The 17,174-nt window shown below is 35.7% G+C and overlaps 1 protein-coding gene across 3 annotated transcripts in view; it reads right to left on the bottom strand.

The window, feature by feature from the left end:
* Positions 1–289: 289 nt before the first annotated feature.
* ETV1 (ETS variant transcription factor 1) overlaps positions 290–17,174 on the bottom strand; it is a 98,922-nt gene continuing 82,037 nt past the window's right edge. For all 3 annotated transcript variants that reach the window (XM_070369776.1, XM_070369775.1, XM_070369777.1), the window contains 3 exons: positions 14,209–14,378; positions 8,238–8,339; positions 290–3,046 (listed from right to left, as the gene is read on the bottom strand). In XM_070369776.1, coding sequence (XP_070225877.1) covers positions 2,825–3,046; positions 8,238–8,339; positions 14,209–14,378 — 494 coding nt within the window. In that variant the 3' untranslated portion in view covers positions 290–2,824. The remainder of the gene's footprint in view (positions 3,047–8,237; positions 8,340–14,208; positions 14,379–17,174) is intronic.

Raw genomic sequence — 17,174 nt, 5'->3', positions numbered from 1 at the left:
CTCCAAGATCTTTCTATAATTTGAGGAAACTGCTCTGCACTGTCAGCTGTGTGAATTTTTATTTTTATGCATTTTTATAGGCATAACTTAAGGAAAGTCATTTTTCATTACTTATTTGAGAGGTGCCACTCTTTATTGTAATTAACCCCTTGGGTATTGGCATCGAGAGGCAGCAAACATGAGGGGAGATACTTCTTTAGTTTCTTTTACCAAGTTGAAGGAAAATGTTACATTATTGATTTCTATGTTTGAATAGCCAATTCAATTAGAAATTCAAAACACAAGAATCTTGCAGAAATCAGCTGCCAGATTTATTAATCTATCTGAAAATAAAAATACAACCAAACAAAAAGTAGAATAAGAACAGAACTTAAAAAAAAAAAACCCTTTAGATACATTTCCCAAAAGAGTTTATAATGTAATGTTTTGAACCCTTCTGTGTTGGAAATATACTTAATGTTGGCCAATTACTTATTTTATTCAGTGAGTTACTACCATAAACAGCAAAATATATAATTCGTCCTTAAATACTATATAATCAATACCAATTCTTCCTTGATTCTTTAAAATAGCTCATAGTCCGATTCTTTTTCACTATCAAACTAGAATTTTTAAAAGAATAAAAGAAAATGAGAGAAAAAAGAAAAAGTATTCTCAATATAATTTTCACTTGGATCATATTTTAAAGACCTACTTTCAATTTCTCCAAATGTGTCAATTCTCTTTCCAATAAAATTTTAGCTGAATATTTTAAAATCCATTTTTGTTCTAAGAACTGTAAATGGCCACATGAGCATAGTGGGTAGGGGGGGATTCTGATTTTTAAGGCATATTTGTTAACCCATAATGGGCCTAATGATATATAATGTAAATGTAGAACAACCATTGAAATCACAGGTTACATAAATATGTTGAAATTAGAATTATTTTGGTAGGAATAAATGTGAGTAAGTATAGGTTATGTTATGTGGGTTTCCCAATAACTGTTGAGTTTAGAGACATGAACTGTGATCAATGTCATGTTGGAAAATGGGTAGCCAGGAGATCATCTTTCAACAATTTTTCCTGTGTTCATCATGAAAATCTTTTGTAAGTTGATTTTGGCTTTGTGTTAAGGATTTTTTTAAAAATCCATTTTGCTATTGACTCTCTAAAATTTTTTTCCTCTGAGATAGTGAACAAAATTTATGTTTTTTGCTTGAATCATTTTAGCAAGCTAATCAGACATACTATAACACCATTTACTTATGGTTTGTCAAGGTAAACAGAACAACATACCCTGCTTTCACTATTTCCTCCAAATGCAAAACAAAACCAAAACAAAAACCTTTGAAACTTCAAATCTTTAAATCTTTCAAACAATCCAATCACATTTACACAAGTGTCCAGAACAAGATGATGGATAATATCAGTGCCAGCACTATGTCATACAGCAACTTGCTCATATTCTTGAACAGTTTGTAAATAATTTTCCATTTCACCAAAAGTTTCCACAATTTCCCTTAGCAAGCTGAAGCTTACTCTTCATTTTGTCAATGTGCATAAAAGCTGCTTATAGCATAGCATGGCAGAAGCTATTTTTTAAGCAATAAATGGTTTGAGTCATCTATTTTGTCCTGAAATGCTATCTGTAGTTAACTGCATTGCTTATAAATGGTCATAGTAAATTCAGCATGAAAGAGAATATTACAGAAAAGACAGCAGCAGAAGCATTAGCATTATCTAATATTTATATATGTTATCAACATAACACAGCAGTAAAAGGTTTAAATGCATATCAATGGGTACCATGTCTAAAAATTACTATAGTACCTATTTAGTGTATTGGATATTTTTCTTAAGAAGTGCTTGCTGTATCTAGAACAGCATAATATGTGATTTAGTACAGTTAATTCTTATTGATTAAATAATGTTTTTATGTACTGAAGGAAGTGAATGGAGACAGATATTTTTTGCTTCATTGCGATCCCAGATTTAACATTTAAATGAAGATCTCAAAGGACCATGAAAAATATCATTATGTAACTGAAATGGGTTTCAAAATATTTAAAGGACAGTATTATCTGTATCTAAATAGCAAGGTGGCACCAGATACGTGTACTGCTACTGGCCTTGTGACTCAGTTTGGAGCCAGAGTCCAAAATTGTGCCCCTCATTTACAGTCATGGTGATTACTCAGCTTCAGAGAGAATACCCATTGTATGGTTTTCCTCTGGGAGTCATACATAAAGCAAAACAAAACAAAAAAACAGTAAATGCAGTCTCTAAATAACTTTTTACAAGAGGTGCAAAAACAGTCATTTTTAACAATTAAACTGCCTTTTACAGTAGTTTTTTTTTTTTTTTTTTTTTTTTTGTACACCTTGCGGAGACACAGAAATGCTAGGGGAAAATGCCCAAGGCAGATAGTCTCCAAGTGGATATTTACACAATGTGAATTAACTGTACCATAGATACCCAGAGGAAATGAACATTTTCTAGGTTGTTATGAAATCAAATCAACATGATATAGCGTCATCATACTTAAAACTTGTAGGACCCCATCCCAAGCCTAAGTAAAAAGTAATACCCCAATCCCCCCTCCCATTCGCCCATTATCTTCCTGTTACACAGAATAAATGTTTAGGTTACCCCCACCCACCCTCAAATAAAGTGCGCAGTCCATTGCAGACCATAGAACAATGCAACAGGAAAGCCCCTTTTTGTGTATTATTATTTAAAAATAAAATACAAATGACCAAAATCAAATATTGAAGAGAATTCAGAGATTCTCTTCATCTTGCAAAAGAGCAGAAGCGCGAGGAGGCCCTTGACTGTCACTGTGTTAATACACATAGCCTTCGTTATAGGGGTGGGGGTTGCAGCAGCCCCCTTCCGGCATGTAGGCCATGCTCTCGTCAAAGTGGGACAGAGGCACCGTGTCCTCTTCGTTGATGTGGCGCTCCATGTCTGTCTTCAGCAGTGGGCGCTGATTATCTGGAAAGGCCATGGAGAAGAGGGCTTCTGGATCACACACAAATTTGTAGACATATCTCTCTCCAGCCACCTGAGGGAAACATGGAAGAAAAAGCCCATCCTTATGTGGGATGTTGGGATGGTACCTAAACTTAGAATAGTGAGCGTTTTGCAAGAGATACAAATATCCAATCATTATATTTTACATTGGAAGCTAATGCAAGGTTGTTACGTCAATTACACCTCAATTAAAACACACACACACACAAACACAACCTCATCTTCACCATTTCCAAATGGGGAATGCAGGGAGAGAAATGAACAAAAAACATGGTTTAATGCTCCAGAAAGGATGGATAACAAAAGAAAAGGCAATCAAGTATTAACAGATACAGATAGGGAAAAAAAAAAAAATTCCTCACTTTGTGGGATAAATTACAGTTCAAGCGAGGGAAATGCAAAATGCTGACCTTGAGTGATAATTACATTCATTTTAGATAAAACTGGAAACTTAGCAGTTTGTTGTTTTAATATAAATGTAAACTTACATTGTTATTTGGGGGAAAAAAATCAATGATTTCATGCAGGCATCTCACATTAAATTTTTTTCCCCTCTGTTTGAAAAGGTTTTGTACTTATAAAATAACACGACATTTAAAGTGTAGTGTTTCCCTCTTAACATTATATTTCTGAAATTATAGAAAAGCTAAACTTTCAAACCTTAAAAGAAAAAAATGGACTGTGTTCCTAATAAGACTAGACTAGTGCTTCACTGATTCGCAGGATGAACTATTCTTTCTCTTTCCTTTAATTTTTTTCTTTTTTGCTGTATAGTCTCATCTGAAAAAAGAAAGACGCATAGCCTTATTTAAATGAAAGATGGATCAACAGGGCAGTATTATCCTGGGTACATCACTTTTAAAAATGAAAGCAAGATGCCTTAGACAGACGTTAAGGATGTGTATATAGTGTCAAATTGAATTAAGAGGTGTAAAAAAAGTGAAAGGAATTTAAAATATACAATACATAGGGAGGAAATGAGAAAAAGAAATGTGACAGCTGCCTGAAATAAAGGAGAAGTAGCGTAATTTGTAGGAAATGACACGTCCCAAAGTTAAATTTTGAAGAGTAATGCTTCTCTAGGAAATTATAAACAATTGAGTGAAACAAATACAGCCCTCCCCCGCTGCCATTAATAGACAATGCTGAGCTTCTCAAAAGCCCAGAGGGTTTGGGGTAGGGAGTGGGAGTGGATGAATACAGTTCTTTGTATTAAGTTTGATACTGACTTTGTGTGTATGTTGAGTTCAGTAATTTTAGAAAGGTGAAAATCAGTCAACACCTCTACTAGTTGCTTTGAAACGTGGGGGAATGGTGAATTCAAGGTTTATAAACTGTCTGTGCTTGTTTGTAGGAAAAAAATTACCAAAGAGCACTGTTGTTCTAGACTCAGATTTAGACTGTTTTTTGCCCTGGATTTTTTTTTTTTTTTTTACCCTATAAGAGAAACCAATTTCGAGAATTCAAGAGAATTCAAATACTGTGAATATCCTTAGGCTTGAAAACAGCCAACACTTACAAGTTTCTTAAACCACCCTCGGTTCCCCTTTTTTCTGATGAAATGGAGGCAGCGATGGCTTCTTGGAAAGCCTGTTACAAGACTGAGATGGAAGTTTCTAGCACAGGGCATGCAAACAGAGGAGTCTGGCATAAGTTTATTCACTTTAGCCCTTTATAAAAAGGAAATTAAGTTCATAAAGGTGAAATGGTGAAACTGCCATAAAAGTAAAAATAGGCCCTATCAGAAACAAAGCTCAACAATACTAAATCCCAGTTTTCACGTTATTCCTTTGTTCAAAGTATTTTGAGGAAAAAATGAAGTAACTGGCCAGCATATCTCAGAGCATTTAATAACTGGCTTTGTTTTGCTTGTGGCCACTGAGAAGGAGGCATTTGCTTTGCTTTAGACTACTGGAATGTTTTTGTACAACCTGTTGCTAGTGGTTATAATTAGAAATTATTTAATAAATTATTGTGGGGAATTAAAATGTATGATATGCAATCAGCATTATAAAATCTCTTAAGGACCCTGCCTTGATACACTGTTTTACTTCTTCTTTCAGTAAACATATTTAGAGCTACTACTCTGTTTATTGGATTATGTTAAATGCCACAGAGTTTAGAACAAGGTCTGATAAACAACCAAGGAACATAATGAATCCTCTTATTAGTAATACAATTACAATATGGACAATGTTATACATTGAGTATATATAAATAGTAATGCTCAGGTAAAACATTAATTTTGCAAGAGAGATGAATCAGAATTAAACAAGGAGGTTAGCTTTTGAACTGTGCTTTGAAAGGCTAGCTATTTAAATTATGTGTTAACTCTTAAAATTTCAAAAATAGTACAGTAATATTGGAGGAAAACTTGAAATTACAGATTAAGCCAAAAGAAATAATAATTTGATTATATCATTCAGAAATAACCAATACTTAAATGTCTATATATACTTTTATTTAGGCACTTCTAAATTTTGAAGTAAAAACATACATGTATCGTCTATAATGTAAAATAATCATTACTTCATCATTTCTTCCTTCATAGCTACTGAAATAATTAGGGTTTCTTTCATGTTTTGATACACTTTGGTTGTATTTTCTAATTTTTCACTTAATATTGACATACACTACATATACACAGAATTTTAAGTTCATATACAAGCATCATCAGATAAACATTTTCCCCTACACATTAAAATATGTAATTCTACCTCATATTTTTTTAAAGGACTGCACAATTTTCCTCTGAATGACTATCTTAGGACTTACTTATCCATTATGTTATCAGGGAGAAAATGAAGCAATGAGAAAGCCACAGGTGTATCAGAGAGCAGCAAGTAGACCGGCTCAACATGTGTAATGAGTAAATACGTATGTCTGCAAAAACTGTCAAGTCTTGATTGTTGTGCTAGTTATAAGTACACTTCAACTTTTGCATTTTCACCTTTAAACGGTCTATTCTTCCTTGTATCATATGTGATACCCAAAAGGCCTGTTAAGTACACATTTTGCTATCCTATGTTGGCTGATAAATAGTTACTAATAGTTTACCTTGGCAATTACAGCCTAATAGGGAAAATATGAGGAGCCACAACATTTTTCTCTGTATTCCAACATCTATGCTATCATTTGATCATTTGAAAGCATCTTGCCTTATTATTTTCTTAAAATAAGAGGTAAACAAATGGGATGTGTGATAACTGGATAAATAAATGGGAATATGTTAGTAATGATATCAATAATAAGCATAAGTTTGAATACCTTTGAGAATATCTAAGACCAGACATAACATCCTGCAGATACCCCTTTAAACACTGTGTAAAAGTTGAGGTATGATTAGATATTTTGAGATACTTTTTAGCCTCTGTGACTGCTCCCTTTATTAAAGGGCTTACTAGTCAAGATATACAAGCTAAATATGTCTTGGCTTCAAGGTGCAAGGTTTATTCACAGATACCATCTGCTGAAGCCTTTCACTGCACCAGGTACAAGGCAAGCGTCTCAAGCATATTATTTCATTTAACAATCACAGCAGCTTCATGAGGAAAGAATATTGCTGCTTACTAGCAGAAGAATCTGTTCAAAACCAGTCATCTCACACGACGCTAACATGCAAACCAAAGTCATGACTGCATTTGTTACTGCTGTGTACCACTGCGCAGGGGACCCGCAGAGACCTACTGTGCCCGTTTACTTCCTTTGCCCGATTATGAAGATGGTGATGAAAACTGAAAGGATGGTATGTATCTGAAAAAGGTTGGCTGTGAACGGGAGTGGTTGGTGAAAGAAAGGAAGAATTAAAAAAAAGACTCCAGGACTGAGATGGAGAAGACGGAGCAGACAGTAACTGGTTTTACAATTTGAGGGTGAGATTCAGGGAAACAGGAAGCAATTAAGAATCCCATTCAGCCTTATCTTTTAAGGCTCTTTGAAGTTCTAACTTACTGGCTGGCTAACCAGACAGCAGATTGCCTTTGGTCCAGAAAGCCCAAATGATGCTATTTCCCCTCTTCTTTTACCATTGTCATGGACCAACTGGTATAGTTTTTCTTGGCATAGCTATGGTGACAGTAGCTATGGAGAGAATAGCTACGGAGAAGGCAATGGCACCCCACTCCAGTACTCTTGCCTGGAAAATCTCACGGATGGAGGAGCCTGGTAGGCTGCAGTCCATGGGGTTGCAAAGAGTCAGATATGACTGAGTGACTTCACTTTCACTTTTCACTTTCATGCACTGGAGAAGGAAATGGCAACCCACTCCAGTGTTCTTGCCTGGAGAATCCCAGGGGCGGAGGAGCCTGTTGGGCTGCTGTCTATGGGGTCGCACAGAGTTGGACACGACTGAAGCGACTTAGCAGTAGCAGCAGCATGGTGACATAAAACTATGTCATGATCTGTAATATGTAACTATGTTCATGTTTCCACAAATGAACAAAGGACACATAATGAAACTATAATGTAACGTTCACAATGGATAAATCCTAAAACGCCGTTCACAGTCAAGACTAATAGATTGAGTACAATGCAAGGCTGAAAGATATTAATAATAACAAATGCCCAAATGTTTTATCTTTATTTATTCATTACCTTCTTCAAAAATTTTAGATTTTGTCCCAAGTGTAATTCATTTGTTTTATCTCACACTTTTTAAACAAGCTACCTTGAAATATTAAGACACTGATTTGAAATAAAGCATATTTAATGTCCTTATGCCAACAAGATAAGATTAAATACTCATTTCAAATCAACTGTTTAAGATGTTAAGCTGTCAAGTAATGAAATCAGCCAAGAAAAGATGTTTTTCAGAATGAGAACAAGAAATGCTCTGACTGTTTTAAGAATCAGAAAAAGAGGGGGAAAGGAAACATTCAGCTAATATTCAAAATTGTATAATTGTGGAGAATGAGCAAAATGTCAACAACTTTTAGGGACATATATTGCCATATATGGCCATATTAGTACTAAAGCAGGATTTTTTTTAACCAAACACAGCAAAGTGGGGACTTTCAGAAAATCTATTTTGTATTACATATTTGCCTATAATGCTCATAAATTTATAAACAGAAGGCCCTGTAATAGGAAAACCAACAGCTAAGCATACGTTAAAGTGAGCGAAAACCTTGCTTCAACAATGCAATGATATGTGGCTTTGAAGTATGACATGCGGATGAATGTGAAACATTTCAATAAATTTTAATGCTGTGTTAGCTGCTCACCTTTTGCATGATTCCTTTCTCATAATAATAGCGGAGTGAACGGCTAAGTTTATCATAGTTCATAGCTGGCCTGTTTTTCTGAATGCCCCAACGCCTGGCCACCTGCCATTGAGACAGAACCACATTGTTGTGTTAAGTATTATCTTATCAACATATTTCATAAAAATTAAGTTAATTCATTAACTACTTCCAAACCATCTAAAACATATCCAAATCGATGGCATACGTATAAGAGGCAAAAGCTATCAAGATCTGCATTTCCTGGGTCCTGGTTTGCTTTCTCAACCAGGCACTAAGTGATCATTCTGAAACATCACAATAGAATTCATTGTCACTATTGTTTTGGATACAAAATTAAATGGAAATAAGGGAATGTGTTTACAACGGGACTGAACAGGCTGCAATTCACCAAAATGAGGCATATTTCCCATTCTGAGGTCTCATTTCTGCTTTTTCCTTCTTATTTCTTTTTCAGATTAAAAACTAAAGATCAAGAGCAACTTTATCTATAAATAAAGATCTCTTGGTAAAGGTGTTTTTCAGGTTATGATAAGTCAAAGGAAAAAAGATACCCTGCTTGACACTGGCTAAAACACACTGGCTAAAAGACAAGTGGCATAGTGTGCACAAATTAGTAAGCTGAACTGTACATAATTTTTATTGCCTGAAGCAGCATCAGAAAATAAAAAAAGTGCAGTCAATACTAAACTGGTGGAATTAAGCATTCATTTAAAGAACAGTAATTAGATGCTAAAAATAAGAAGGAAGCAAAAAAGGTCACCATGTATACGAGTCCACAAACAAAAATCTCTAAAGCAGAATATCCATTTTGTGGTTTTGTGAACAATCTCCGAGCTTTTTATAATACGACTTTGGAAGTGCAACTTTTCTGGCAAAGACGAAGTTCTTCAATAGAGCTTTAGCAAAACCTCCTTCCTCAATGAATCTGTATCCCCTCCCTCCCCACGACCCTGGGCTAGCTGTAGATGATCCAGAACAGGGTAGCCTGCTTTTGTGACTCCAGTCAAAGTCACATCCTCATTAATTTCCACTTTTGCTTCATCTGACCAGAAATTGCAGCCCCCGTGTATACCTAGGCAACCCGGAGAGAGCATTTTCTAATTGGGTTAGCGTTCTCCTTCAAGTTCTCAGAATTCCAAGTTGTTGTATGTCATATAGCAACATCTTATACAATGCTTTGCAGAAATACTCTATTTTATTAGCAATAACCTTTCTCTGTGGTTTGTTTTTTTTCTTTAAAAAACACTGATCTTTCCTATTTTCTCTCTCACTAATTTCTATTTCCTGAATGAAGATACAATGTAATTTAGTCACATACATCAGTATACTTTTTAAAAGCGAAATATGAGATGTCACATCCCTGTGACTATGTATCTCCAAATAGAAAGTCACAGTGACAGGCACACATTAATATCATTAATTAATGGATTAACTAATGGATTCCATTAATATTAATCAACCCATTAATTAATTTCATTAATTAAGATAAACTTAATTTTAATGTAAATGTTGGGAGCAATAGTGTGATGGGCAAGTGGCAATAATAAGTGAAAGCAATACTTTCTAAATAAAACATCTTTTAAACAGCTAACAATGGACATCAGTGAATCTTTAACAGACAGGACAACTGAAGAGCCTGCAAACCTGGAGGGGATGTGAAAATAAATTATCAGTATCTCCTTAAACTGAACAACAATTTCTGAATACTTTGGCATTTCTTAATAATTTTTTTCTAGCTCACCAGGATATACCTAGAAAGCAAAATAACCTGCGACAAACTTAACAACAACTTTCTCTCTCCCCAAAGGAGGTCTTTAGGGAGAAAAAGATGCCTTTTTTTTAATATCGTAAGCAGAGTTTGACTTTTCTGATGCCAGCTAATTCACAGCACTGTGGGTATCAGTAGACATATTAAAACAATCAAATTTATTTTTAGAGCTATTTCAATATCACATTTATCATAAAGTTGAAGAAAATGAGACATACCCATATGCCTAGGAGATGTAGACACGTTATAGAAGATAAAGGAATGAGCTCTAGAAATTTGCTTTAACACTGTGCCTCTAGTTTACAATATTGGACCAAGCACTTAAAAACTGGATAAGAAGATACATCCCATGTTGTGTTCCTATCATAATAAAATCGTTTTAAAAGACTGAAACTTAAAATGAACAGACAACATAAAAACTTCCAGGACAGGTTAGACCATCCAACAACTAATAAAGTCCATCCAGCCCTCACGAATGACCCATCACAATCACCACTATATCCAGCCAAAGGACCATTTTCAACATGGAGCATGTACAACGGTAACAATACTTCTAGTAACTTCCTTATAACATTCTTTCAAATGAACACGTTGGCTGTCAATGAGGAGAGTGGAACGATCTATAGCAGTTACCCTTATTGTCAAATGAATTAAATAGGACAATGTAATTGTTCAATTATTAATATTATTCAATTTATTTTAAAAAATCATGCTTGAATATGCAACAGTAAACCTAGAAACCACAGGCTATCAGACTTCTCGATAACTCTTCCAGCTCAACAATCTTGAATATTACCAAAAGACTTCTACTTAGGTGGCATTAGTAGTAAAAACCCACCTGTGAATAAAGGAGATATAAGAGATGTGGGTTTGATCTCTGGGTCAGGAAGGTCCCCCAGAGGAGGAAATGGCAACGCACTCCAGTATTCTTGCCTGCAGAATCCCCATGGACAAGGTAGCCTGGTAGGCTATAGTGCATGGGGTTGCAAAGAGTCGGACACAACTGAAATGACTTAGCATGCTGTGTCCTGTAGATGCTTTGCTATGTCAATAACTGTTCCCTGAACCCATGATTAATTCAAAAATAAGATCCCATAATTTCAAATATCTCAAAGAAGAGAAGGTAAAGATTATGCGCTTGCTGAAGTTATCCTAAACACACAGAGCAGATGATCAGTGCAAGACTGAAATCTCACTCAGTATCATTTTAAACTGCAAGATGGAATATAAACAAGTGGAACTTAAAGTAATTCCAACAAGGATGGTTTCACAGCCACCTTTCATGAGCTGCGCTGTCGCAGACCCTCAAAGAACTGCTGTGTGATTGAAAGAAGAGGGTGACCGGGGGCCACGGAGACTAAAGGAATTTCACAGACACTTCTCAAAGAAGAAATTTAAACATAAACAGCAGAGTCATTGCCTGATGGAAGCAATTGCAGCAGTGAGCAATGCAGCAATCAGAAATGGAATGTTTCATTTTGAACAAAAGGCCTTCGGAGACGTTCAGTGCTTACTTCCCTATTACCAGGGAGTTAGTTACTATTTGGAAATGGTCCGCCGACTCTCTGAATTCCTCAGCTCTTTTTTTTACTTTCAGAGTCTGCTACAGAAAAGGTATCTAAATGCTAGTCTGTCATAAGAACAGATATAATTGTATTCCTTCTAGGCTAAAAAAATAAAAAAGTCACAGAGATTCACAATCTGATGTAACATAATGGTCCCCTGGTCAAGTCTCCTATTCTAGTTGTTTCAACACAATCAGCTTAAAAATCAATACATAAAGAACTTAATCACTAGCCTAAGAATTTTTACACTTCTAAGTGGATCAATAATCACTGATGTAATTCAGTAATACCCCCATCTTAACAAATGAAAGTGAAAGTGAAGGCCGTCCGACTCTTTGCGACCCCATGGACAATACACGGAATTCTCCACGTATTGGAGAATTCCAAGTCCATGGAATTCTCCAGGCCAGAATATTGGAGTGGGTAGCCTTTCCCTTCTCCAGGGGATCTTCCTGACCCAGGAATCAAACTGTGGTCTCCTGCATTTAAAGCAGATTCTTTACCAGCTGAGCTATCAGGGAAGCCCATGGCAACAATAAAAAATTCTGTTTCTGCTCACTTTAATCACAGATGGACAGAAGTAACTGATATAAATCCCTGCTGGATGTCCTTAAGGTCTAGCATGAACCAACTCTTGCAGTGATTATTAACATCTTTCATGAGATGAAGAGCTCACATTCTCATCATTACTTAACAAGCTTTCAAATTACTTTATGTTAAGTGATTCTAGCCTCAATCTTTAGTGCTTCACATTTTTGTGGTTCTTTCACTTACATTATTTAAGTACATCTACATAAAGATGAATTTCCTTTGACAGCCAAATTAAGTTTTAGACACAATACAAAATTCAACTACCCAAACATTTAGCCCATACTTGATAATGGATACTTACAGTTTTGATCCTGAGCCCTCTGTGTGTGAGTAGGTATTATGCATGTATCTGTGTATACTTGGTGTGGAGCTAAAGAAGATGGAAACATACCCTCTCACTGATATAACCTGGAGTAGACTTAATTGTGCTCATTAGTTCTTCTTATTTCATACTTTATTCAATCCATACTCGAATCAGATAAATCCCTTAAATCTTTACAAGTACTATCATCTTATCTTCTGGATATCAAATTAGGACATATTATCTGATTATGACTGAATACAAGGACTCACAGAGCAGATAATATAAGATGTACATAGGCCCATTAGCCTAGGTTGTAGATGTCAAATCTACATGAAACGAATTAATTTAAGGTAAAAAAAATAGATATCTCTGAATTTTTTTTTTTTTTACTTTTCTGGGGTGTTTAAGATACAACAGCCAATCTGAGTCATAGCTATGTTAGCTAAAAGTCTCCCAATGCTTTCTCAGCTAATGTAAAGAGAGAAAGCATCTTTCATGAAAAGACACAAACTTTAATGAAAGTTGGCCCTTCAAACTTCCCTGCTGGTGTAGTGGTTGAGAGTCTGCCTGCCAATGTGGGGCACCTGGGTTTGATTCCTGGTCCGGGAAGATTCTACCTGCTGAGGGACAGCTAAAGCTGCCGTGTCACAACCCCTGATCCTGTGCTTTAGAGACCCTGCTCCACAACAAGACAAGCTACCACATGAGAAGACTGCACACTGCCACCAAGACCCAGCACGGACAAAATTCTTCTAAAAGTGTAAATAAATATAAAACGTCGCCTTTCCCTTGAGGTCCAAATGCTATTTGGTAGGTTACACTGTAATAATAACAGTAGCCTTAAATCTAAAGCTACTCCCGAGAAGAATAAACATTGAACTGGGAAGTTTTATAGGAAAATACTCCACTTGTATGTACACAAGGGCAGGCTGGAAGGGGGTAAGACAACTGAACAGAATGAAAGGAGCTCCATTTACCCATTGTATCTCTATCCAGAGTCCTCTCATTTGGGCAATTTCTTAGGTATCATGTGACATTTTAAACTTTATTCTTACCTTCCAATGGAGTGTATACCGCCCAGCTGATCCAAAACAGGTATTACCATTAATCAAAGGGAAACAATATTCCTATGGGTCCGTGTCTCCTAAGAGACACCCAAGGAGTGAGAATTTCCCACTATGGCCTTTGAGTGCCTGTATTCCCACAGCTGTGTCTCCCCTACAGCCCTCTTACACATGACTTAGTTCTCTAAATGTTTTTCTCCGACCCTCCTGCCAAAAATCAAGATTGTCCAATTAATAGCTTCTAATTCTCAAGAACAATTCCTCTCTCCCTAAAATGAGTTGAACTTGATGCACGTTCCTCTCTTTCTCAAAGACCATTCAACAAGCCCAACTTAGAAGCACCTTTAGAGAAGGCCCAGGCCCTGCCCTACAGAGTCAGATACAACTGAAGTGACTTAGCGCGCATGCACAGTAATGTTCCCGTTGATTTTCTTCAACATCAGTTCTATAGGATAGTATTCAACTGGAACAAGCCTGTAACATGTTCATTTCTTATTTTACACGTATGCTTGCTTTTTTTTCCTTTGGACTACCTTTTCACTCAAAATGTTCCCCTAAAGTTTTAAAATTAAAAAGTGAATTTTTGGCATATTAATCAAGTATGTGTCTTTCTATTATGACATAGCTGATTTCCCTAAATAGAAGCTATGAAACTCACCTCTTCAGGCTCAATCAGTTTAAATTCCATGCCTCTCCCAGTCCAGGCAATAAAATGGGAATTTGAAGGGTCGTCTAGAAGAGCTACCAAAAACTGCCAGAGCTGAAGTGATCCCCGCCGCTGGTATGTGGGTCCTTCCCGATACATCCCTGGCTCTTGTTTTATGTCTCCTAAATTAAAAACATTTTAAGTTTCTATGATTAGCATTATTATGACATTTATATAAAATTTATATTAAAATAATCACTAAAAACGGTTAAACCACAACTAATTTAAGAGTTTCTATGAAATATATCTTTTTCATTAAATAGGGATTTAACACAGTTAAATGGTTGAATATAAACCAGGAATCTACAAACTTACAGATAACTACGCATAGGTCAATATAAATGCACGCAGGGCAAAATAAATGCACAGATGTCACTGACTTATAAAAACGCTGTATCTTTTGTTTTCTTCAGATACATTTTAAAAACTATAGTATCTAATCCTACTTCTTTACTTCATTGTTAATGCCATCTCTTACTGCTCTAAGCAGGGCTTCCCTGGTGGCTCAGATGGTAAAGAACCTGCCTGCAATGTGGGAAATCCAGGTTAAGTTCCTGAGACAGGAAGATCCCCCTGGAGAAGGGAATGGCTACCCACGCCAGTATTCTTGCCTGGAGAAGTCCATGGACAGAGAAGCCTGGCAGGCTTTACAGTCCATGGAGTCGTAGAATCGGACATGACTGAGTGACTAACACACACACACACACACACACACTACTCTAAGCAACAGTGGAGAGGCAGTAATCAATTTTAAGCTCCAGGCATTTTATTTATACAAATTAAAATTTGCAAACTACAATTTATAAATACCTCATTGATTTGCATGTGACAAACTATTGAAAATTTAAATGCAAATGTTTCAAAGCAAATTTAATAGCAGCTTAAACTCTGTGAGCTAAGTAAAAATCAGGAAAATATCATGGGTAATGCAAGGCATACTGGATTACCATCATGCTATCTTTCTACCACACCTTCATATTGCCACCATGCTTTGCTCAGCTGGCAGCAAATGAAAAGTCTCTCATTTTTCCTTATCTCTTGTTTATATTGCACTTATTTGAGTTTAGCTTGTTATTCTTTTTCTGAGAGTCCAATTCAAAAATACATATACACATAAAAATGAACACACCAGAGTTTTCTGTAAAGCTGTATTTTTAAACAAGAAAGGATTGTTTGTGCTACATACAAACTGTAAAAGTCTATTAAATAGATTACAGCAATAAAGGTGTCAGTTTCCAATTCTTTGGTATAAATCTGGTCAGATATTTTGGTTTTACCAAAAGCAAACGAATGAACAAAAGAAAACACACACACACAACTCAGTTTCATGACTACTGATTATACATTTCCAGGTCCAGCAAACTGTCTCAAAAATATGTGGAACCAATCACATTGGGAATTGAATGTCTAAGGCCCTATAAGCATATCACTATTAATGCATGAATTTCTCTCCTTCATGCAGAGGGAAATTGTTTAGAAACAATTTAGACAGAATATACTTAAGGTGATATACTAACATGAAGAGTGAATTATAAAATAGCCCAAATCACAAGCTTTTTAAAACTTTCCTTTGGTCAGAAGACAGAAATACACCTCTTGAAATAATGATAGAAAAAATACTTAAAAAAAATCAAAGTAAAATTTTTCACTCAATAGCTGCTAAAAATCATTATGCTGTTTTGGTCTAAGCTATAGAATATGGAAGTGTCTCTTCATATTGTTCAGTGATAGTTTTATTTACCTTAGTTTTTCCTTCTGAGATTTAGAAATTTTCATGGGGGCAAAAGAATAATTTTGCAGATGGAATGAAACACTATGAAATGTTCTAACCTTTAGATTGCTTCTGCCTATAAAACTGACTGATCATATTCGCCTTGCACAAGGAAAAAAAAAATTCTTTGATTTTCTTTCTTCTTGTTCTCTGTTCCTTATAAAATGTAAGCCCAATACTATTTTGCCCAAAATATTTCCTTAGTATGAAGCTGAGAAGTATTTAAAAATCAAAGGGAAAAAATAATCAAGACAATTAGCTTCCCCAAACACAAGTGTGACTCTGTCTTTGCCCTGTTAGATTACACCCTGATCTTGTCTATATTTTGAACTGTTTTTCTTCCTTGCATGCCCATACTAATTATCGTCATTTCTTAAAAAGTTAACTCACTGACTATGAAAGGAACTGATGAAGGTTATTCCAAAAAGTAGACCTTCTGCTTTATTTCAAGAGAAAAAAAACTAGATTTTAAGCATTTTGATACTCTGCTAATGGTGCTAAATACAATAACACACATCACACCTCTGAAACTCAAAGGTTAAAACTAACATTTATTATAGAATAAAACTGAAAAGGTGATCTGTGTTAGAGTTTAACCCATGACCTTGAGATGAATTTAGCATTTTAAAGGGAGGCTAAGGAAACAGATATTCCCAAGACTGGTCATCCTGTCTGATAAGTCTAAGAGTAGCAAAAGCATCGAGAACAGAGTAGTCTTCAAGCAACTAATTAGAGATAGATGAGTAATCTGTGCATATCCTTTGCTGTTTAAATAATGACAATTAAAACTCCCAAGAGCTACCAAGTCATTACAGCCATGATCCTGAAAGTTTGTGCAATCAGCTAATCAGAAGGCCCCTGCTCATTTCCTGTTAAACAATCAAAGCAGGAAATAGGGAGACCACTCTGAAGAACCACTAAGTCAATCAACCGTTTGCTTTTTACCCAAGCCTCCTTCTAGATGCCGACTGTTTGCAATCTTTGTCAAGAGAAGAAGAGTCTCTCGATCTTGACACCCCTTACCCTTTTCTAACATGTGGGGGTGATGTTTTCATTTTCATTGCCACAGCAAGTGATATTAAAAAGGTAATGCTTTCCTAAATCCATTTGGAGCAATTACAAACTAATGTCGCATTAGTAATGAACA

This window comes from Bos mutus, chromosome 4 (genome assembly GCF_027580195.1).
Source record: "Bos mutus isolate GX-2022 chromosome 4, NWIPB_WYAK_1.1, whole genome shotgun sequence".
In the NCBI taxonomy this organism is placed as follows: domain Eukaryota; kingdom Metazoa; phylum Chordata; class Mammalia; order Artiodactyla; family Bovidae; genus Bos; species Bos mutus.
This window is presented reverse-complemented; position numbering and strand designations above follow the sequence as displayed.